The 24,029-nt window shown below is 45.3% G+C and overlaps 1 protein-coding gene across 2 annotated transcripts in view; it reads left to right on the top strand.

Annotated features, from left to right (window-relative positions):
- LOC144108766 (calcium-activated chloride channel regulator 1-like) overlaps window positions 1–22,859 on the top strand; it is a 53,760-nt gene extending 30,901 nt beyond the window's left edge. For both annotated transcript variants that reach the window (XM_077641934.1, XM_077641935.1), the window contains exons 8-14: window positions 433–660; window positions 3,936–4,238; window positions 10,552–10,770; window positions 10,853–11,126; window positions 13,008–13,184; window positions 17,598–17,885; window positions 21,151–22,859. In XM_077641934.1, the coding sequence (XP_077498060.1) occupies window positions 433–660; window positions 3,936–4,238; window positions 10,552–10,770; window positions 10,853–11,126; window positions 13,008–13,184; window positions 17,598–17,885; window positions 21,151–21,812 (2,151 nt within the window). In that variant the 3' untranslated portion in view covers window positions 21,813–22,859. The remainder of the gene's footprint in view (window positions 1–432; window positions 661–3,935; window positions 4,239–10,551; window positions 10,771–10,852; window positions 11,127–13,007; window positions 13,185–17,597; window positions 17,886–21,150) is intronic.
- Window positions 22,860–24,029: the final 1,170 nt, after the last annotated feature.

Raw genomic sequence — 24,029 nt, 5'->3', positions numbered from 1 at the left:
TTATTTCCACCAATATAGGAGGCCCCCTACTCCCAGCCCCGTCACGCACGCTCAGGGGACGGGGGCCGGGGTCTCTGCGACAGAATACTGGTAAAGACACATTGCGACTTTGCGACTTCGGCAGAGGTTTAGCTGTGACGTCAGCCCATGTGACTCGCCGCAGCTGTAGCCGCCGCGGCACATCTCCGCCCACGGTGCGCCGAGCGCCGCTTCGCAAGATGTGGTCATGTGATTATGCACGTTACTCGGCGTTCGCTTAATGAGGCCACGCCACTCTCGCATGCAGTTTCGTTATGGATGATGGAGGCGTTTCAAGCGTCTAACCAAGCGTAGCCAAGTGTAATGGAGCTTTCGCTTTGTCTGACTGTGTTTAGAAGTGTTAAACCACTGCCAATTTTTTTTCCATGACTGTTCCTCATCTCCTCGTTACAGAACAATAGCCGTCTGGAATTCCTGAAAGAAGCTGCGCGTCGTTACATCAGCGACATTCCGGACGGTTCAAAGCGACTGGCAATCGTGGTTTTCAGCAGAATTGCTCTCGTGTACCACACCCTGATGCCTGTGAATGTCAACACACGGCAGGGATTCCTGGACACAGTCGACAGGCTGCAGGAATACACATCCACCTGCATCGGCTGTGGACTCGAAATGGCATTAGAGGTAAGCAAAAATAGATAGAGATGCTCTCTGATCGCAGCTATGACAGATAACAAAGCGTTGCTCAGCCTATACAAAATTTTTACACCTTGGACTCAGAGATAAGAACGCAAGGCATCTGGCTGCGCTGTTGAAGGCTGTGTCTGGTCTCTTTCTAGAGAATGAAATGGTCAGAAATGTTGAACGTTTGCAGAATTATGTGGTGCTTTCATAGTTCAGTAATAATGCTGCAATGCGGGTGAGAAAGAAATAGGTAAGCTTAAGGCTCTCAAAGCCCACATTTCCAATGTCATGCCAAAGCACGATAGCGAATTTTAGGTTTGCGAAAAAGTGATAGAAATCTGAGAAGTGTACTATTTCTCATAGGCGCTACCAGGGTGCCGCTTTGTTACAGCAAAATAAATGGGAAGGCTTTGCAAGGATAGCGAACTCCAGAAGTAGTTTTTGGCATGGCTGTAAATTACCAGTACTCTCCTTAAAATTAACCCACACAGAATTAGACTATGGTGATAGACCATTTATTAGAGTGGTTGGGAACTCTTTCAAGAAACGATGATAGCGTTGGTGCTGAAATACGTAAAAAAAGATATAGCGCCCTGTGTGACCTCAGCATTGCTCGGCCGCATTCGTGGGGACAAACGCAGTTCTGCGAGAGGACTGGCAACTATTGAGTGAAATAGGGGTTTGGTTGTTAATACTAGAATTTCGCATGTTGCGTAAAACTGGACACTGAAAATGCGCTAAAATATGTAGTGGCAATGGACAATTTTCTGTTGCGTTTTTTTGGTCGGCATGACTGAAGGCAGGGTTGCGCGTAAGATAATCAATGGCGATAATGAGCCACTTGTTGCCCGACGATGAAGTTGGAAAAGGGCCGAGAAGGCCCGATGCCAACTTGCTCAAACGGGATTTGAGCACTTGTACGTGATTTAAAGTCCAGCTGGCATGACAGGGGATCTTTTTCATCGCTGGCAATCACTGTGGCCGCAATTCCGACCAGTCGTCATGAAACCCCTGCAAGATTTCTTCACGGAGAAGCACTGGGAGGTAGTCTCTTCTTGTTGGAAAAAAATTTGGCTTTGTACAGTACGTGTTTGCGCATAGAAAAGGAGGACTGCGTTCTTGCGAAGGGCAGGGGAACCTCCGTGGCATGCACTTCCAGGCAGACGATGAAAGGTTCCAGCTTCAAATCCTCACGTTGCTGATTTGAAAGAGCGCAGCAGCTTCGAAGGCTTTCTTCACAAAATCTGATCCGTCGCAAATGGCCAAAAGATTTGCTTCCGAAAAAAACGTATCGACTCTGGAGTTACAACTTTCTTTCGGCTCTGGGGTTGGCTCTGGAGCTACCAATTACTACCAATTTCTTTACTCGGTCGACCCACATCTCACATCAAGACTCCCACTCAGAATTCCTCGGCATCTGGAAAGGCTTTATCACCGAATTCGCCTGAACGCTGCATTTACAAACGGCTTCCGATACCGTTTCGGTCGAATAAACAGTCCGCTTTGTGACAACTGTGAGAACTGCCCTGTCTATGCTGCCCAGCATGCGTACAATGAACACTGCATGGATAACCTCTCCCCAGTGCCTCTAACAATAGGCAGTGTTTTAGGTCCGTTAGCCTGCTTTATAGACAACAGAGGCATGCAATGAACTTTTTGTATGCATATTGAAATGACATTGGACATCTCGACAAGTTCTAATTTCACCTTCTATGCTATCCTTATACAATGTTAACGCAGCGAGCTTTGTTAGCCCATTTTCGGACTATGATCATCATTTCAAATTCACTATTACTCGCTGATGCACCTTAGCACGCATTTAATGGCCGCATTTTCTCTTCTCCCCTTTTCATTTATTTCATTTTACCTTTTCCGCACTGCTTTCCTTCCGTCTTTATCTCCCAAATTCACTTCCTCATACAAAGTAGTACGCCAGCGATCTTTAAACGCTGGCTAAATTCTGTTTTTTTTTTCATTAAAGGGTTCCTTTTTCAAAAGCTGCGATGAGAGGAAGGTCCGGCAGAAGAGGGCGGAGGCAGGAGCCCGTTTGCTACCAGCTTCGCCATGTCTGCAAGGGCGTTCCGCGACATTTAATTAGCTTCTATCGAATGCATGCAAACGGCAATCGTCGAGTTGTGGTAACGACGCCTTATTCGAACTGCTGCCGTCGGAAATAAGTCAGTGAAGCTTTTGGTGAGCCTCAGACCAATGTGCCGCTTTGAGTGTTAGAACGATGTATACGCGGCCAATTGACTGCCTAACTATGAGGTCCAATAAAACTTTATTCGTCGTAAAGACCATGTAAACCGAGCTCGTGAAAGCGTCAAGCGCTATTTGGCGGGCAACGTTAATGACTTGGTGAAAGTGTTGACAACAAGCCAGAGTTGGAAAGTTGCAGATTGGTGCTGCCGCGTTCTACGTAGACACGAACACGGCACAAGGGGGAAAAGTGCTGAGGATGGTGATGTCTTTTATTTAAGACATTTTCATCTTAAACACAAGGGTGGGTTCATTTTCTGGCTGGTCACGTTTCAGAGATGAGAAAAAATTTCGTTGGAGTTTGTCGGCAACGGAAAACGCTAACACCAGCTCGGGCATTTGAGCTGTCGTGCTATTGTAGACTTGAAGGGATCCCGTAGAGAGGCAGGTAGAGGCATGTCCAAGGGAATTTGTTAGTTGCTCGCTTAGCCGTTATGAGCCGCAGCGGTAGATCAGTGGTTATGGTGCTCGGCTGCTGATTCGAAATATGCGGGTTCGATCGCGACCGCGGCGATAGCGTTCCGGTGGAGACGAAAGAGACCCGTGTACTGTGCGGTGTCAATGCACGTTAAAGAACGCCAGGTGGTAGGAATTATCCGGAGCCCTCTACTGCGGCGTCCCTCATTGCCTGGGTCACTTTGAGACGGCGAACCCGATAAACCAAAGAACCAACCAAATCATTAGCCGTTATGGTTGCTGTTCGCTCCGCCCCAAAGCCAGTCAAGGATTTCAAGAAGCACATTCACTGTTTGCGGTCGGTACTCAAGGGGTTAGTTGAGCATTCACGTGCGCAATAAAAAAAGATAAAAAAACGAAATAATTCAGAAAATATGCAGGATCTCGCTGTCAGTGCGCCCCACTGTGCGTAGGCTTAGCATAGCGCGAGCCAGGTCAAATGCTTTAAGCTTGTCTCAAAAGCAGATTGCGGATATCTTTCTTACCGGCGTTAAGGTGACGTAACAGGCGCTTGGTTTGCCGATAGAGGCATGAATAATCTGTACCGTACGCTCCCGCAGGTTCTGAACACCACCGACGAGACTCCGGAAGGTGCCATCCTTGTGCTCATGAGTGACGGCGAGGAGAACGAGGCTCCTTTACTGGATGACGTCATGCCGAAGGTCGTGGCAGCAAAGGTCGAAGTCAGCACGCTGGCACTGGGCGCTGCGGCTGACAACAAGCTGGAGAAACTAGCCACCGCGACAAAAGGGAGAGCGTTCTTCTTCGAGGACCTCCAGGGAAACACGGCTCTACAGATGGAGTCAGCTTTTGTGGCAGCTACCACGAGTCAGGCCGACGAGTCATCGCAAAGATATACTCACGTGCGTGCCACCACGCCTTGTGTGATGCAGCTTCCATTTGCTTCTTTGGCATTGCTGACTACGAGTTGAACCTCGGAAAAAAATGACTGCTATATGAGCTATTGATAGCTCACTAGCAATCCTTGTGTATGTTGGGATGCTTTTTACTACAGGCAGATTAATCGCCATCTCCTCTGCGGCTTCTAGAGCACTAACACAAGCGAACAATAGCAATGTCAAGCAGAAAGAGAGCTCCAGATGTTGTGACAAGTTGCGATGTGTATGGCCGTTCGGGATCAATGCATTTTAATGAAAAGAACCTCAGGCTTTTATTTCTTGTCATTTCTCAGGCTTTCCGCATTTCTTGTTGAACAATGTACGCAATTATTTCCGGCATCATTTTTTCTAAAGCGATGAAACGGTATATCATTTAATGCATTTCTTTATTTCAGGTGCCCTAAGTGTCCTCGTGAGCATTAGAAATGGGTGAAAGCATCAAACAAAAACAACACCGATTGGCAATGAAACGCACTTCTCATATTAAGAGTAACCACAATAAGCAGCAACCAGGTCCAACAATGAGCAATAAGAGAGCGAACGAAGTATTCACAATAAGTTAATGATTACTGCGTAATTATGCGTGACAAGTACAACATTTTCTGTTTTATAGCTGGTGTTGTTCTTGGCGTATAACGTTCAAATGCCCCTCTGAAATCAAGAACTGAAAGAAGTAACCAGAATTTTTCCAATTTTGTACCAAATGTCTGTTCTCTGATATTATTCCTGATTGTACATATGAATAAGAAGACAAATCGGTGGGAAAAGGAATCAATTCTTGCAGAATCTATAGAGCATCTTTATTTGGTCGGGCTTATTTCAATTACTACATTTCTATCCCATTAAATCTAGGTATTAATTATAAGCAGAAGATAAGCAGAAGATAAGCAGCAGAAGTTATACGTACATACATACATACATACATACATACATACATACATACACACACACACACACACACACACACACACACACACATACATACATACATACATACATACATACATACATACATACATACATACATACATACATACATACATACATACATACATACATACATACATACATACATACATACATACATACATACATACATACATACATACATACATACATACATACATACATACATACATACATACATCTCACAATTACACATGAAAATACGTGCGCTTTCAGAAGCGCAATGAGGAGAGCTTTTTTTCGTGCCAAAGCAATCATACGAAGTGCGCCCTCGCGGCGGCAAAAATAACATAGTTTGTAACATATGGAGTCATGAAATTTATATGAAACGCAAAGCTCGTTATAATAAAACACAAACAAACACACCTCAACAGAAACAGCAATCACACTTGCGCATTCTGCGAAATAAAGTCCCCTAATACATAGGTTGAGAGGCCACAACATAAGACAATCGTGCTTCAGAAAGTATGTCAACAAAACTTTTAGAATTCGTTTCAGCAGTAGTTTCAATGCAGTACTTGTTGCGCTGTAGGCATTATTAGCCAGGATTTTACTTTATATTTGGCCTCTTTAGGCGACTGTAACTTTTCACGCTGCCTCGAAGGAAAATCTATCCACGAGGGACCAATACCCGCCTTGTGCGGTAAAGCTCATTTTGGCCATTTTCTTTTAAATTATACTCAGTATTTAGCATGAAAATGTTCTTAAATACTATTCATTTAAAAATGCTTGCTAATCTGACTATACTCAGTCTCGATAAGAGTCTGGTGAGGAGACGTTAGTTATTTCTTTAGGAAACGTTTCTTGAGAACAAAAATGTAATTTTATTTCATAACAGCCAGCAACTGATTCATTCAAATAGAGAATTATCGTACGTTTCATTCTATGCAGAGCCCTTCGCATAGTACAACTGGAGTCTGCTACACGCTAATACTTGAGAGCGTGAACCGTCAGCAAGCATCCGTGTTGGATTCGTATTACTTCGCAAATTTTACATATTCACATGGCTCATCTTGCGCAAGGCAGGCAGCGTCCTTACTGCTTGAATTTGTTTTTCAAGTGGCTATATTTGCTGTTGGCGTTTAGCAAAATTAAGGCTGAGAGTGAACGTACGGTTTGGTGCTGTGAACCAAGGCTGAGGCGAAGGCAACTAAGTCTTTTTTCTGAAAGCAAAATCAAAGCAGTCGTTTTCTCTCATATGAATGCTCGATCCGCTGACCACAGCAGTGCTTAGTCTTTGTAGGAACATACAAGCATTTTGATTTCGTCAGAACTTGAAATTCCAGGCATTGAGTGTACTCTATGGTTATTCGTAGTTGTTTCCAAAAAAATGGACCTCGCTGCACACGTAAAGCTACTCGACAATTTTGCATCTGAACCGCCATTATTATGGTGTGCTTCAGGTGACTCACGCTCATCAAAATATATCTTACCAATCGTTTTAAAAGCGCTGTCCTGGATACTAGGCTGTTGGCCTTTTAGTTCTCAAAAAAACTTCTCTCCGAACCGCTGAAGGCCACCATAGCATTCTATGCTTCTTTTATTTTCGGGTTTATTTCTTAGTTGGGGAGGTGGAACTTCGTGTGGTTTTTGTGGCATATGATTTGGAGCTGCATTTTTGAGCATTAACTATCATCAGTATCATCATCATAATCCTAACTACGTCCACTGCAGGACAAAAGCCTGTCCGTGATCCCTCCGGTTTACCCTCTCATGTGCCAGTTGCGGCCACCGTACTACGCTTCTCTTCTCTTGCAATCCAGTCTGTTAGCCATACCGACTAGGGTTATCTTGCCTTCGCTTTATATGCCCTACCCAAGCCCATTTCTTCCTCTTGATTTCGACCAGGATGTCAGTAACCCGCGTTTGTTCCCTCACCCACTCTACCCGCTTCCGGTCTCTTAACGTTACGTCTGTCAATTTAATTTCCAGAGCTCGCTGCGTTGTCCTTTAAGCTGAACCCTTTTCGTTAGCCTCCATGTTTCCGCCCCATATGTGAGTACTGGTAAGATACAGCTGTTGTATACTTTTCTCTTGAAGGACTGGTAAACTGTAATTAGTTATCTGAGAGTACCTGCCAAATGCGCTCCACTCCTATCTTGTTCTTGCAGTGATTTCACTTGTGATCTGGGTCTGCGGTGGCTACTTGCCACTAACAAGACGTATTTCCTGACCACTTCGAGTGTATGGCTACCTATTGTAGACTGCTATCTTCTTTCGAGACTGTTGAAGATTACTTTTCACACCTACTGTTCTGCCTTTGCCTGTCTAAGCCTTTATGTTTTGAAGTTTTTTCTATCAGTTATTTAGCTTGGAAGTCATCAGCCAATCGCTTATTCCTCGGGTATTCTTTGTTAACTTTCACCCCCAAATCTTCCAAACAGAATTCTCTGAAATACGTTCTGCAAACACGCAATGAATATTACTGGACAAATCGTGTCTTCTCCCCTGACACCCTCCCTGATCGGTATTTTATCCCTTTCCCCGTGAAGGATTATGGTCGGTGTGCAGCCGCTATTGATATTTTCCAGATCTTTTACATACGCCCATCCTACACCTCGGTTACGCAGTCGCAGAATAATTGCTAGAATTTTGAATGAGTCCAGTGATCTCTCGTAACTTATGAAGGCTACACATACAGGTTGGTTACACTGCGTGGATTTCTTTATCTTCTCACTGATGTCTATATCAATGTCGCCAGGAACAATTTGAGCTGCTTCAGCCAAGAAGATGGGTCAAAGCGACACATTTTATAGCTCCGGTGGTCCGTTGTTCGAAGGCATTGCGAACACAAGGAGGCACAGAGTAGTAGAAAAACGCAGCGACATATGCGACCTCACAGCAGAAATAAATTCATAGGCACATCAATTGAAGAGTCTGCAGCGTTTGCTTTTGACTTTCCTATAGCTCTATGCAAAAAAACAACGAAAAATATCGTCTATATTTGACCGGAGAAGTAGACAGGCTGAACAAGCACCTTCGGAAAGCTTAGTCGGTGAGAAATTCCCTGAGCTCCTTCCGTGTGTACATAATTTGCTGAGAAATGAGAACAACGTTTCTTAATTTGGGAAAATCCCGAATTTCGTTTTCTGATTGCATTTCATGATCAATTTGCTCACGCAAGACGCAATGTTGATGTTAGAGCTTTAAAAATTTTGACCGACGATTACGATAGTCGGTAATACTAAATCTAAGTGCAGCTTTCTATGTAGGGCTGCCGTCATTCATTACATAAAGTTCTTTTTCTGAAGCAATTAAGGCCAGATTCCTCCCTCTGGCGTTGAATACAGGACCTCTCCACAGTTGGTGGTGGACGTTGAAATCTCCGCTAACAATCCAAGGAGCCCGGGTTGCCTCCATAATTGTCTTCAGCTTCTCGCAGTACAATTGAGAGGAGGGGGAGAGAGACGCCGCCATCAGTGGGAACTCTATGGATCCTTTTTTGACTATGAAACACACGTACTGATTGTCATTGTGGGGTTGAACTGGGCAGCAAACGTTAAGTTATGACGGTGCGGATGTAGACCAAAAGTTTGCTGCGCTCCCCGCAAGCCGGAGCAAAGAGGGGCTCGTACCTGGAGAGCCTGATTGCTTGTGATAAGTTAGGTTCGCAGATGACTAATATCGGGAAGCGGATGTTAAAAACATATTGCCAAAAACTTGCGATTCGTGACTTTAGGCCTTTTGCGTTCCACTGGAAGACCGCAGCGTCCGTGACTTACTCACGAAACGTGGGAAGCTGACCAGCCATTCAGTTTTAAAGATCTTGTAGTGCCGGAAACAAGGAGTCCAGCACCAGTAGGACGGTTCGAGCGGTTCACTATTGCAAGGCTTGTATCAGAGGGCGAATGGCGTGGACCACCGTCCTAAGAATCACGAGGGCTTGGCGATCTTGCTCTGGGAGCCCTTCTGTAACGACAGGTGAGCTCGGTGAAAGAAGCTTGCGCTGAGGAGGCTCAGCAGGACGTAACGGCGGAAACGCTGGCCAAGCATCCGCACACGAAGAGGTCTGATTATCCTTGGCGATATTTCGCCGACTGGACACACTTGGACGTGGTGGTACGGGAGTAGGTTGAGGAGGAGGTGCCGTGGGGGCGTCGGTGTGGTTGCTTTTTGCAATAGACTTTCTTGTCTTGAGTTCTTCTTGCGGCGAGAACGCCTTTTCCGAAGAATCGCGGCGGCTCCACGGTGCGTAGAGTTGTCCCGAGCCATTTGCTTTAGAACGGCACGCTCGTTTCTTTATGGGCGGACAATTCTTAGATGAGGCGTCATGAGGCCCGTTGCAGTTGGAGCACTAAAGCCCTTGTGCATTAGAGGACACAGCGCTGTGAGCTCCGGCACAACGACAGCGCACTGTCGTTTTGTCGTAGACGGTGCTCACTTGTCCAAGTTTCAAGTATTTGGGGCATTGCAGCGGTTTTGGAATCAATCTTCGCACAGCATGACGGAAAAGGCCCACCTTCACGTATGATGGAAGGCTGTTGCCTTGGAATAGAATCTTCACACAACGGAAATTGCCCAGACGTGATACCCGTAGAATTACGGTGCTTTCGTTTGCCGGCCTCACGAGTATGGGCGAATCATCTCGCGTGATAGCTTGTCGACATCATAGATTACGCCGGAAGAGGACTCATCCCCGTCGAGCGGGATAAGAGTACGTACTGATAAACCGTCGAGCTTAGTTCTCGCCCGCAGTGGTTACAGCGCAGCCGCATGGAGGACGTCAACGGCTACAATGTTCTTCTGCGCATTCACTCGAACGTCTTTGATTTCGTTGGGCACGAGGGCCTCGAATTCTACAGAGACGACTTGCCTGTTAAGCCGCCTCATGTTGTTGGTTGCCTGCACTGGAAGGATGAGGACGGTGTGTGCCGGTTTGTGGCCACTTGTGTTTATAGTGGACTCACAGGATGACGATCGGGCTCTTAGAAGTCTTCTCTTGGCCTTCCGACTGAGGTAAGTCTCAAAGCCGTCCTCACTGCTGGCCTCCTCGCTGAAGTACTCAATGGTGTCATCGCTGTTGGGGTCGCCCCGACGGCTGCACCGCTTCTTCAACGAGCTCGAGGAGGAGGCCGTCAGGCTATTCGTGTGCCCAGGAGGGTTCAGATCTATCGCCGTTTGACAGGGGACAGCATCCCCGCAGTACGCACGCAAAATCACAGAAAAAAGCTGGAGACTGACTGAACGCATTCCACAAGGATGCACTTCGTCGCTTCCTCTCTACACTGCTCAAAATATACTCGTTCCTAATGGCCTAAGCAAAACCTACGAGTATACTTATGCTGCTGCATTTTATTATGGTTATTTACAGATTATGGACAGCCCCACGCTCTTTACTCGAAAATTAGTCCAGAAGTTCATACTGGAGCGCAGTTTGGGCAACAACACAATAGTCGTCATTCAACGCGTCCCACAAAGCAGCGGACACATCACAGCGTGGCTCGTTGATCCTAGCGGGCAAAGGTGCCAGGCTTGCCAAGAAACTGGCAGCGACGACATGAAGACCATCTTCATACCCAGTCCAGCGAAGGTAAGGCAGAAACTGTGCGCAGAGAGAGGAAAAGGAACCGAGCACTGCTTGATAATAGATCGTTTCGTGATTTATTTCAAAGGCAGGAACGTGGACGCTTCACCTGGAGAGCTCTAGCCCGTACGAGGTTGAGGTTAACATCCAAATCAAGTCCCAAGCCAAGGAGCAAAGTGACGAGCCGATTCGAGCGTCCTGCCGAATGGCCAGCCTAGAGGTGAATAAACCGATGGAAGCGATCATTCTGGCCACAGTGACTAAAGGCAGTATGATTATCCTCAATGCTGAAGTCACTGCCGAGGTCACCAGGCCCAAACCGCCGCACAAGGTTCAGGTTCGACTTAACGACGACGGTCAAGGTACGAATCTTCAATTCCTAGTTGGGTTTTACTTCCTTCTGTTCGCCTGCTTTAATGTTAGAACCAATACACTGTAGCGCAGCAAAAGACGAGGACACAAGAGACGAGAGACGAACACCACGAGCGCTCGTGGTGTTCGTCTCTCGTCTCTTGTGTCCTCGTCTTTTGCTGCGCTACAGTGTATTGGAACTATGTACCAACAAGCCCAAAAAGCCACGCTACTTAATTTAATGTTAGAGACCGCTCAGAATGCCGCATTTGCCGTTTAGCCGATGTTACTAAACGATTAGTCGTAGTGCCAGGAGGTATGTGAGACGAATTTGAGCTGTAGGACCTCCAACTATGAAGCAACCTGCTAAACTGTCAACTTATAGTCCTACCTACATCCAGACTACAGCGCCCGAAAATCTGTATGGAAACAAGGAGAGGAGGAGGAAGAAGAAAGGCAGGGAGGTTAACCGGAAGAATAACCGGTGTGCTACCCTGCACGGGGGGAAAGAGTGAGGGGATAAAAAGATGAAGGAGAGAAGAGAGTAGGTAGAAAATTAAGTCACTATGCGAAGTCGCAGCGTTCGGTACACTCCCAGCCTATCATGCAGACCAGAAATCTTCAAGAAGCTGAGCAGTGCCTTGGAGGCTTTCACCGCCGACGATCGCCGCGGCAAGTGGCCGAGGATTTTCATTTCCTTCAGTGGGCGCGCATCTAGGCGCTGCAGTGCACGGCACAGAGACTGCCTTTCGGCGCTGTAGGGAGGGCATTCACAAATAATGTGGGCTATAGTCTCATCACAGCCGCAGATGGAACATACAGGGCAAACAGCCATGTGGCTTAATTGGTGTAGATTTCACCAAGCATTACTCTTTTTTTATCGAAACAAAGTGAACCACTGCACAACCCACGTTTTTGGAGTTTCTCCAGAGAAGTACCGGAAAAGCCTGCGAATAACTGCCAGCTCAACTTACCCTCCAACAATTGACGACAGCTGATTGCTTCTTCTGCTTTAGGGGTCAATTATAGTGCCACAGTATTTCTGATCATTACTGTTGCATCAGATTCATTAGTGGCACACAAAATTTCAGACTTGACTATTGCAAATTTTGGATTAATATAATGTTTTTCTTCTTCGTATAAAACTCGGGCAGTCATGCAAAATGGGCACTCAAGTATGATGAGCAAAATACGAAGCCGCTGAAGGAAAATGTGGCCGCAGTAAAGTGCAGCTAAGCGACGGTGTGTTCCTAATCCCTGTGGAGTATTTCCTTCGGATATACGCAGTATGTCTGTTTAGTTTGTTTGTACGCATTTTCACGCATATGTTAAGCGGGTGTGCAAGAATCCTCAGATGCATTTTGCTTCAAGTTACTAAATATGCGACGGCTGAAAAAAATACTCAGTGCTCGGCAGAAGTAAGAAATCAAAGCTAACGCTGCAAGCATTAAGAATAAAGCGGCGGATAGGATCGCAAATCGTAGTCACATTCTTTTCTAACGCGTTTCTCCCCATCACATGCAAAATAAAATGCCGGGGCAGTGTCAAAATGAAATTCTCAACAGAAAACAGAACATGCTAGGACGTAGCTTACATTCCTGTTGTACGATCTTTGAACGGCTGCTTTTGCACACTGATATTTCATTCATTGAAAACTTTATTGAACCAAAAAGGTTGCACACTGACAAAGTATCAGGAACGCTATTAGAGGCACGCATATCGTGCCCGTGGTTTTCGTAGCCTCACGTCGCTACTGATTACAAAGATCTGAAGATTAAATTTATGAAAAAATACAATAAATTCTTTGTGACGGAGTTCAGCTGATGCCGAAGGCTCTTCGCTCAGGGCATTTCATTCTTTAGTTTTACACTGGATCGTGTGTTCCCACATAGATCCTGACGTCCAGGCGGACGACGGCACGTACTCGGGGTACTTCACCCAGTTTGCCGGGAGAGGAAGATATGCTGTGACGGCTCACGTTTCAGGCCACCAAAGGACTCGACTGGTAGAACCCAGGCCTGGCTCAGGCAGTTTTTGCAGCAGAGCCCACATGCTAAATTCTTCTACAGGTGAGTGTCTTAGTTCTTTGTTTTTATTAGGCGTCCCTCGTACCCTGAGTGGCTTTGGGACGTTAAGCCCTATAAAATTCATAGAACGCAAATCCTTATTTTCATTAATTGGGAATAAGCCGCCTCGGTGGCTCAGTGGTTATGGCGCTCGGCTGCTGACCCGCAAGACGCGGGTTTGATATTGGCCGCGACGGTCGCATTTGGATGGAGGCTAAATGCTTGAGGCCTGTGAACTGTGTGATGTCACTGCACGTTTAAGAACCCCAGATTGTATAAATTTCCGGAGCCCAATAGCCTCAGTCGCTTTGGAACGTTGAACCTCATAAAAATAAAATAATAGAAATCATAATTTGGGAATGACAGACTGGGAATTTCAGCGTAACATGCCTTGCGCTAAACTTAAGATGGCGAGGTAGGTTTTGTACCGTTCATATTTTGAAACGTTGCACCGCTTTGTGCTCTGCGTTGAAGTTTGAAGATTATTCTCAGTTTCCTCATACAAAAACTAAAGCACCCCGAACAAAAGGTGCTTCTTTGCACCTGACTAGACTCATTGATGCAGCGGAAAGTACAACCTTAACATGAAACAGCAAGTAAGGACTGGTGACATTCACTGTGAAGATGTTGAAATCATCGCGCCGCTCTGAATTACCCTGTTATGCCCGGCTTAACAAGTACGATGCAGATGGTGCAAACATCAACAGTGTTCATTTTTGTTGACCTAAATAGTTACACTCTCTGAGCGTTCGAGAACAGCCACTCGAACCGCATACATCATACTCGAACAACCACGAGACATGCAGAAGGTTTTCCGGAGCGTCAGAAACTACGAATACGAACCCCGCAAACAAAATCATCGAATACTTCATCCGCAATTTTGTCAGATTAGCATCTAGGGAAATGTCATTTTAATGCTGTTGATTTCGTATATACGCGTTATCACGAGTACGCAGCGTAATGTATCTAGATGTTTGAAAACTTAGGCTAATTTAAATTTTGTACACCACTGAGGTTTTCTGACTCAGCTCAGCAAATGTGGTCTCCCATACTCAACATCAGTGGTCAGCACAAAAGAAAGTGAACAACGGTTGAGGGGGAACCTAAGTCTGATAGTCAACTTTTCGGCAAAGGGACTAGTCTTCTTCTCGACAATACGTTCATTGCCATATCGCATTGCATAGGCCAAGACAAATCCTCTTGTCGAAGCCTTATCTAACGGAATGGGGCACCCCCCAACCATTATGCACTTTCTTTTCTACTGTCAAGAATCCCACTTTCCTGCCATTTGTGCTGTTATTTGTAATTGCAGGCGTACCTTTCCGGCACTAAACGAAACGCTTTGACGCAGTTTCTTGCCATGTATAACCAGTTCTTGGCTTTCTGAGACCATATCGAGAGGGTTCATGTATCAGGCACGTTATTTACGGGTCAACCAGTGGTGCCAGGTCTTCTGCCGTTCTTGGATAATGCTGCGTCAAGAGCTATGTACCTAAGGAAGCGTAAATACTTGAAATAATGACATGTAAAAGTTTATAAAACATAAAACTTTGACTTTATATAGGACAACCTTTTGGGCTTGTGGTGCTGATCCACTGTGGATGACAGAGCTTAGACACACGGAAAAGGGATAGAAACAGAAAAGACAACGGCACAGCCGCTGGAATAGTGAAATAGTGGAAGCCGCCAAGATTTTGAAGCTCCAGGGTGAATGTGTAAGCACACCCTCGGTTTCATTTTCAGAAATAAGATATCGCTTTTTCAGTACCTGTTTGTCCTAGCCCCGGTTTTACAAACGTGTTAAGTGCTTTGGTTTTACCGCCTACTTCGATCTTTTTTGGTTTTTTTTCCTTTTTAGCATTCATATATTCTGTTGAATTTCCATTTGCTGATATTTTATTCTTCTTTTTTTGCTTTTACTGTCCCTCATCTTCTACCTTAGGTTCACTGGTGTTGCTCATGCGCGTTCCCCCCCCCCCCCCCCCCCTTTTTATCGTTTCAGTTATTTAGCACACTTCATAGTCCGCGTTTAGCCGTGTTAATTGCTGGCCTAACCTTTGTTGATCAATTTTCGTTTCCTTACCCTATAATCATTTTGTTTTCACTGCGCGTTTTTTTCTTGCCATTGCGCCGTTCTTTTTTTTCACTGCGCTTGGTCTATGTTTGTGTGTATGATTTTACTTCCATGTTATAGGACCAGTTCTTGAAAATTCTTTGCCTAAACCGTTCCACTCTCTCACGTTTTGACGGTTTCTTTAAAAATGACCTGCGTATGTGTTTTCGCTCACCTTGTTCTCGTTTTATCCTTCCCTGTTCCATCTTTTGGTTTTTTCTAGTTTTTGTTGTTTTGCCTCTACTTCTATCACTTCTCGTTGCTACGAGTGCATAAAATCGCCGCCTGTTAGCGCCTGTGTTTTGGTATATATGCAGTTTTTCGGCGGTTCCAGAATAAAGGTGAAGTTCAGCGCCTCTGCCGTCGTCTTTTCTGTTTCTGTCCCCAGTCCGTATGTCGAAGCGCTGCCAACCACAATTAACCCTATCATCGTTTTCTCTTTCTGGACGGTAGTTCATTGATAAATATGAAATGAACCAAACGTTGTCGCCTCGAAAACATAAACACTAAGGTTTTGTCTGTGTTCTGTCTGTGCCATAAATAGCCAGCCAGTGCGGTTTCTTCCTCAGCGTTGTAGTTGGGCCATTAAGGCGTTCCTAAAGAAGGTATGAAAAGTGAAAGCGGTGATTATACTTGCCTTTCAAAGGTTAGAGCTTGAGGGGTACCATAAGTGCTCCATTGTACGACTCAGAAAAAAGCGTTCTGCCTGGTTATTTACGGAAAAGCTGGTATGTGCAAGTCAGCAGGAAGAAACACCACACGCTTTCTTAGGGCTTCATGGTCCAGTATGGCATCTCATTTAGTTGCCGGTAAAAACATTCTGAAGCAGAGATCGAAGTATTCGCAGCCATGTCTTCAATGCGCGCGTAATAATCTTATGGAACATGGGGCTCCTATGCTCAGCGGCGGACCGTCGTCGATAGAGCGACTGGAATCGGGTCCTAACAAATCGCGGTTGGTCACTCACTTAGTCGCATGACCCAATAAATAACAAAGTATACACATTCAAACTACATATCGAAAGAAACGTGAATGATGCGAAATGCAGGTCAGTAAGAGCTGGTGTTACCAGTCTAAAACTCATGTGCAGGTTGTCCCACACAGCAACCTAGGAGGCAGGTTGACCACCTAGGTTACCTTACCTCGCGCCGTCATCACAACCTGCCCACCGGATAGCGAGCAAACTGCCCACCGTGACAGGTGGCATATAAATTAATAAAATGCCCATCGCTAGGAGCACCTGCCATTGCTGGACAGTGGCGTATCGCTTAACAGCTGCATCACTGCCCGAAAAGCGTCATGATGACTCCCAGGAATCTATAGATGTAAAAAAGAGACTGACCTTCTGCATGTATGGGCATTAACCCATTACGCTATCGCGTCATACCATTATGGCTGAGCCTAAGTGTCCCCTCCAGTCTTTCTTGGAAAGTGGTTTTCCACACGCACCGATCAAACGTGCTGGGACTCCTTTAAAATTCCCGCATTAGGCATAGCTTTTTATCCTCGTCAAAAAACGGCTTCTACCAATAATTTGGAGTTCTAAATAGGGTTTGCATTATAGCATGTCCTCCCGGAATGTGGTAGCAGCGAGGCAAAATTAGCTTTAAAGGCGCACTAAAGACGATTGTGGGCTCTTCTTTTTACTGCGGGAATTCGATCTACGCGCTCCGAGCAATCCTAGAAACTTCGAAATATTGTCACGTGCGGCCGATTTCCCCTTTAAATCGGGTTAAAGGTCCCTACTTCCACCTTTATTATTTCCACTGACCTCCGAGATTATAGGAGGAGTCAACCAACGCGTGGATGTCTTGCAACCAGTCACGTGGTGGCTTGCCGCTGTGCCATCGGCGGTCCGAAAATGCACGCGTTGTTTGTCAGGCTACGTCCGCCATTACTTCTTTGTGGGCTCTCGATATGGATCTGGGAAACCCGAGTGCGTTGGAAAATTTAACCGGCAAAGCACAAGCAAATGAAACCAGGCGAGCTTCCGCTGGACCAGGCCGAGGCCACCGCGGTTGGGCGCATCAACCCTGCGGCAGAAGACGAGGAGAAAGCACGGTCCGAATGCTTCGGGCTTGTTCTTCCGTCGATATGTCCTTTGAATAACAATATGAATTGAATTTATCAATATATTGCTAGCGGCATGCCCAAAAATAGTAATAAAAATTACTTAGAATGTGTTCACGGCTTTCATTCGCCAACCACCAGGTGATGGGGTTTAGTCTCGGGCAAGCAGAGAGCCCACGCGTATTTTTTTTTTCCGAGGGCCCGGGGGAAAAATGATGTATTCGTCCATGCAGTACCCATCCTTGATGCGGAGTACGAATACACGATGAACGACTTCATCGTCGCCAACGCAACTGCCGAAGACAGCAACGCCACCTCTGCAGGCGGAAAGGTGGTTGACCCATTCCAGAGGATAGTACATGGAGGATCTTTCCAAGTTACGGGAGAGATCACGGAGGAGCAAGTGCCCCCAGGAGACGTTCGAGACCTCGCTGTTCGCGAAATACGCCCCGGGGAGAATGCGTCGCTTTCAGTGAGGATCACGTGGACGTGGCCTGGCGCTCGTTTGATGTCTGGCAATGGTAAGCACCAAGTGAATGCTTGAAGAAACGTTGCTTTTACGACTGGTGAGGAGAATAAACAAATTTTCTAACTAAAAGCTGTGGTCTGCCGGAAGGACCGCGAGTAAAAAGGGTAAACAAAGTACTGGCACCGTCTTCGCAGAAAGTAACCGAGCATCCGGAGCAAGCTGGCAGCCTAGCGGCGGCGTTGCGGTCTCCGTGCAGCGCTGAACGTTGCTCGCTGACTGCGACTGTAAACTGGCTTGCGCGAGCCTGCGCCCTAGCTGAGTATGAGAGCGCTTTGAAAGCGCGAAATAGTGTGTCTCCATTGCTACCCACTTACTTTTTATGCAAGGAAGTTAGCGAGGGCGAAGGCTGACGTCAGCCAGTTTGCGCTCGCAGTCGGGGGAGGGCTGCAAGCTGGCTGCAGCCACCGATGCGGCTGCGGTTACTTATGACAAAGATGGTACTACATGATGGATCACTTGCGCAAGAAGACGAGAGAAATGTGGTCTTAGGTACTTGAGGTTGTAGCCATCTCTGAATGCCATCTAAAAAGTATGTTATCATTGATGTCTCGCGAGTTGATGGGCAATTTGAATGAGAAATGACGCGCGAAGCATCAGTACTCTTCTCGCGCAATACTTGTCGGCGAATGGTCTTTCTTCCACTGTGAACGGTTGTTTACTCTAACACGTTGCATTTAACATACTGGAGGAGGACACCTTAGGATACTGCAATTTTTCTAATCGTCTTGATCCCAAGAGTAGTGGCGGAATGCGTCAAGAAAGGCATGGCCAACTAAGCTCACCAAAAATGCGGGGCAAGAGACTCAGCTCGAGGGCAGTGCAGCTTTAACTAAAATTGTTCTCACAGTGACTGAGTGAGAGTTGGAGCGTACCATGCGTGCAAAAACCAACTGACTGACTAAAACGCCCACTGTAGTGAGTGCTCATCAACATTAGCATTCAGACAGCAGCGGTGGCTTAGCACATATAAGCATCCGCCTTGTACACGGGAGGTGCGTGGTTTCGTTCTGAGTGACGAAGCAAAACCCATCTGTTCTTCACTGAGTAGAAGTTCTTGCCCTTGCCTGGTGCTCTACATTATCTGTAGAGAATGAAGCGAACTGAGCACTCGATCACCTTTTCTGTTTTATCAATATTACTTACGGTAAATTCCGCGCACAGAAAGCAGTCTTTGACCTCGCTTAGGAAGTTGCGCTACTGTGCCCCTAAGATGTTTTTTTTTTTTTCAGATTGAATTCTTCCAAAGTTTCCGCTTGGATAGCTTGGCTTATGCTTTTGATAACTTTTTGAAGTGCCAGCTCTCTACGCTTTTACTTTTGTCTTTCGTTTTCTTTTAAAACCGACTGAACATGGGGTGGAATCATTGCAAAACAAAATAAGCTATTTGACCTCCCCTCATGCAGACTAATGACCTAACAGCTATGATGCTCTTGCACCAAGCTGTCCTTGGGTCGCTGAAGTGAAATAACAATATTAACTTCGACTCTCCTTCACTTTGAGTACTTCAAGCGATTGCCTTAGAGGAGAGGTACACCAATCAGCGGGAGATAAACGTGACAATAAACAAGTTAAGTCTTTCCGCGGAGCGTTGCGCACCACTCCGAATCACGCAAACTACAACTCTCTATGAACGAATCGCCTAGATTTTCGTTTTCCGGAACTAACTTTTCGATGTGAGATTCATGGGCATTTTAAATGTTCCTCAATTTGAGAAAATATTCAGTGACTATAAGTAATTTTTTTTTGTGTCCAAATGTGGTTTCGCAAGAGGTAAGCAGTTGTCTTAGAGTAACTAGATATATTCTGGTTTTAAAGTGAGCGCTGAATCAACTTCGCATACTGTACAGGACACAAAAAGAGGAGCAAAAGGTAATTGCCCTTCACAGCCGGCTTATTTTGCTCTGGCGCCGCAGGTTATTCGAGTGTTTCTTCTTGCGCAAGAAACAACTCGATAATTTATTCCACTTCGATGAAGAGAATTATTTATTAACCTCAGCTAGTATTCACCGTTAAAACAGATTCGGGTAACACTGCAGTTTGAAGGAGAAACACAGTACACTACTGACAAGAGCCCCATTAGCACACAATTTGATAGGGTGAAACAAAACCAATATTGCAATATAACGGGAAGAAATAAGCGCCATGAGATTTAAGATTTACCGCCGATTGTAAAACACCTCAACCCGACTAGAAAAATGCCATTAATAAAAATATTTAGCAACTTGTTGAATAAGTTTGTGACAAAATAAATGCAAAAGAAAAAATTAGACTGCGTATAGTTCATTCGTAAAGGGAATCGCTGGTTCACAAATTAAGTCTGACGAGCTCAAAAACATCGCTCCCTTTTGTATCATGCAGTAGGATGCGTTACGAGCCACCTCGACTGCTATTTCTGTGCACTACTTCAGGAGGCTGCAGCAAAAATATTCTAGCTCGGTCCCAGCCTCTAAAACATATGCATAAAATGTAAAATAGTTTTTATGCTTTTAAGTGCCTTTTACACAAGGTTCCTTTAAAGATATTGCAGTGACCTGGTGGGTAGAAGAAAAGTAAGGTTTAAATGATAGTAGCATTCTTCTTAAATCAATCAGTGGTGCCGCGTAGAAGTTTGGTTTAGTTTATGGGGTTAAACATCATAAAGATGCGCATAAGTTATGAGGAACGCCTGAGTTCAGGGCTCCATATTTATTCTGACCTCCTGGCATTGCTTAACGCATGGTTCCACTAAGTACCCGTTCACTTGAATGGGAACGCTGCAATCAACGAAAAAATGTATAAAAGCAATATACGTAGTAAATCAAATTGCTCCTACTGCGCAGAGAATGTTTTCTTGATGCAAAATAAAAGTTGAAGTTGAAGTTTATTGAGGTAATACATAGTTCTTGCCCTTGGGGCAGGGCAAAAGGAGGGAACACATCCTCCTGACTTGGCCCTGGCCTCGGAGGGCACCGACGGTGCAGCAACAGTGGCGCGTCAGCAGTCGCTCTCCACAGCAAATTATACAAGAACACGCAACATTATCCAGAATATTGTAGTGTGTCAAAATGTACATATGAAAAACGTAATGTAACAGTGCTGTGCAAAAAGCAAAAGGAAAGTAAAAAAAAAGTTGCTTAGTAAAATTAAAGGCAATCAGTGAAAAGTGATCGAAAACTTTGGCCTTCAGAAAAAAATGTAGTAGAGGCCTGTCTCATGATTTATGATTGCGAGCGAAAGTTCACACTCCTGATTTCAGATCATTTTCTTTTTTCTTGCAGCTTCTTCTATCGAAATTCGGGCTAGCAAAAATCACGCGAAATTGAACTCCGATTTTGATAAGCAAGCGGAAATCACTAAGGCGAATGTCATCGAAGGTAATCTCGACCCACTCCCACCAGGTGTCAGGCATGAGGTCACAGTGTCGCTGCCCCGCACCGTCTCCAGTCCTCGAGACGATGGTGCTTCTGACTGGAACTTCTACCTAGCGGCTCGCGCTGTAAACAGCGACGGAGTGAAATCCAAGTCGTCCAATATCGTGCCAGTTTCGTACAAGGCACCACCTGTTACAACCACCATAGGTACTACTACGATACCTACGACAACACAGGCTACCACGACTGTTGCAACCACAACAATCAGGACGAAACCACCTGTGACGACCACCACGGCTACCACTGCAGTAGCTAAAACAACACAGAGTACCACCACTACCAGCGTTCCCGCCACCATTCCAGCCTCCACACCTGCCGGGAGCGAGCAGGACCAAGAGTCTAAAACTACCCTGTTACCACTGTGGGTGTGGATTCAGATTGGTGCCTTCGCAGTAGTAATTTTTATTGCGATTTTTGTTGGAGTGCTAATGAAAATGAGTACGAGAAATCGCAGGATACATGATCTCCTTGTCTGCGGCTTACATCGAAGGCAACAAGTGGCTGCCTAGTTGTGCAAGCGATAGAATGCAAGAAAGATAAGTGTAGCTATTCGTGGGGTGGCAATAGAATACGCTGCGGCTTTAATTCTGTGAAGAAATAATTGATTTATGTGTAATCTGGATAAGAAGAAATGCTCAGTATGTTGATAAAATAAAGGTAATTATTCGTAAAAAAGGAGAAAAATCACGTAGGGTCTTTTTTTTTTCGCTGGTCAGGGACCAGCGTACTTCGTCAACCACGTAGCGCTATTTCTCTCTGCACCTCACTTTCGATGGTGATTGATGCAATACAATTCTGTGTGTTGTACATTGTCAGTTCAAGGCAAAGAAGGCGAATGAGCGGAAAACAATTCAAAGCCTTCTACAACATTCATCCTCACTAAACATTCCTGTTCTATCAATTTTATTGAGAATGCAATCCTAAAACTCAAATACGCACACAAATGGTACCGTAGCCGCCGCGGTGGCTCAGTGGCTATGGTACTCGGCTACTGCCTGAAAGACGTGTTCGACCCCTGCCACGGTAGTCGCATTTAGATGGAGACAAACTTCTAGTGGCCCCTGTACTGTGCGATGCCAGTGCACGTTAAAGAACCCCAGGTGGTCGAAATTTCTGGAGCCTTTCACTACGTCGTCTCTCATAGCCTGAGTCGCTTCGGGACGTTAAACCCTTATAAATCAAATCAAACAAATGGGAGCGTGGCCAGATATTATATATTTTAGACGCAAGAACACATCGGCAATAACAGTAGCAACATCTCTAGCATATGAGCCCATTTTTTCTCACACTAATTATGGCGTGCACTTAAAATATTGCTAGAGTAGCAGAATGTTTACGGCGCAGAAATTGAGAAGATCGAATACTAGACATAGCTAGCGCTGAATCTTAAGAGTTATGTTTAATGTGAACGCACTCTGTGTTGACCCTTTCCCATTTTTTATTTCAGTACCGTTAATTTCAGCATACAAAATATAAGCCGAAGCTCCTCCTCTAGCGCTACCACAACGGGAAAGCGAGCGAGATATATTACGGACATGCAAAAGTAAAAAATGAAAAGAATTGTGTGAATTGTGTGGTACGAACCACACAAAGAGCCAAAATGTTGGGAAATTTCACTACATTTAGCCCTGAGGGCCTGGGCGTTAATCTACATTACTCGCGCAAGCCCAAAACAGTTCTCAGTAAGTGCGACGATGTTTCAGTCAGAATTTGTGTTACAACCAGCTAATACATCCAGTGCTTAAGAAGAAGCCATATTTTCAGTCATTCAAAAAAGGCTTTCTTTTGTCAGTAATATTTTCATGCTAAAATTTATAAGCGAAAAACTGCGTGCAAGAAAACTTCCGTCCAAGCAACTAATCATAATGTTTTCCTCAGAGAATACCAGTTGTCATGAATGGGAGGTTAATTTACAGTGTACTGGATTTGTACCTTGTTAGATTTGGTACATTTGACCAGTGTTAACATGAAATGCGTTCAGCCTATTTGCACAAAAATACTCAACGTACAGAAATTCTCGAGCACGCGGCGTGTTATTCAATCTTGGCAGGCAGTAGGCGATTCATTATTGAACATCGCGAAAAAGTAACATTCCTGTTGCATATTTTTTTCTGATATCGAGGTTATGCCTTTTGAAAATTGGGGCTCTGGGTGAACAATTGCAAAATACACAACATTTGAATCCCACAAAAATTCACCTTTTAAAAAGAGGTGCGCTTCACACTCGTCATAATGCCAGCAGCAGTTAAGGAAGTATCGGCTGTTAAGCGCTTGTAGAACCTAAAACTACCACTCCGAATTGAAAGTACAACTAGCGAGAACCAATATATTATTCTCTGCTTGAGACAGGGGCACTTTGAGTAGTCGCATTGCATGCATGGCATGGCATGATAAGATATGAGCATCGGACACCGTTGGTAGTGACAGGAAGCAAAACACTCACACAACTGTTTTTTTAAATTATTTTCCCTTTCTGTAAGTTAGCGCTCATGTTCACCGGGCTCAAGTTTTAAGGCCATGAAGAAGGCACTAGCCTCAAGGAGAAAGCTGGGAAAGGAACGTGAGCCCAGAATTTTTAGACGCCAGCCATTTTGAGATCCCAGAACTAATCTGCAGCCTGCCCAGTGGTGCTGTGCTGGGCGAACGTCGAGCAGAAGGCAGCATCGCACCACATCCGCAGTCTTCCGGACTGTGTGCCAACGTCGGCCGAGGAGCGCCATGGTTCC

This window comes from Amblyomma americanum, chromosome 10, assembly GCF_052857255.1.
Source record: "Amblyomma americanum isolate KBUSLIRL-KWMA chromosome 10, ASM5285725v1, whole genome shotgun sequence".
NCBI classification, from domain to species: domain Eukaryota; kingdom Metazoa; phylum Arthropoda; class Arachnida; order Ixodida; family Ixodidae; genus Amblyomma; species Amblyomma americanum.
This window is presented reverse-complemented; position numbering and strand designations above follow the sequence as displayed.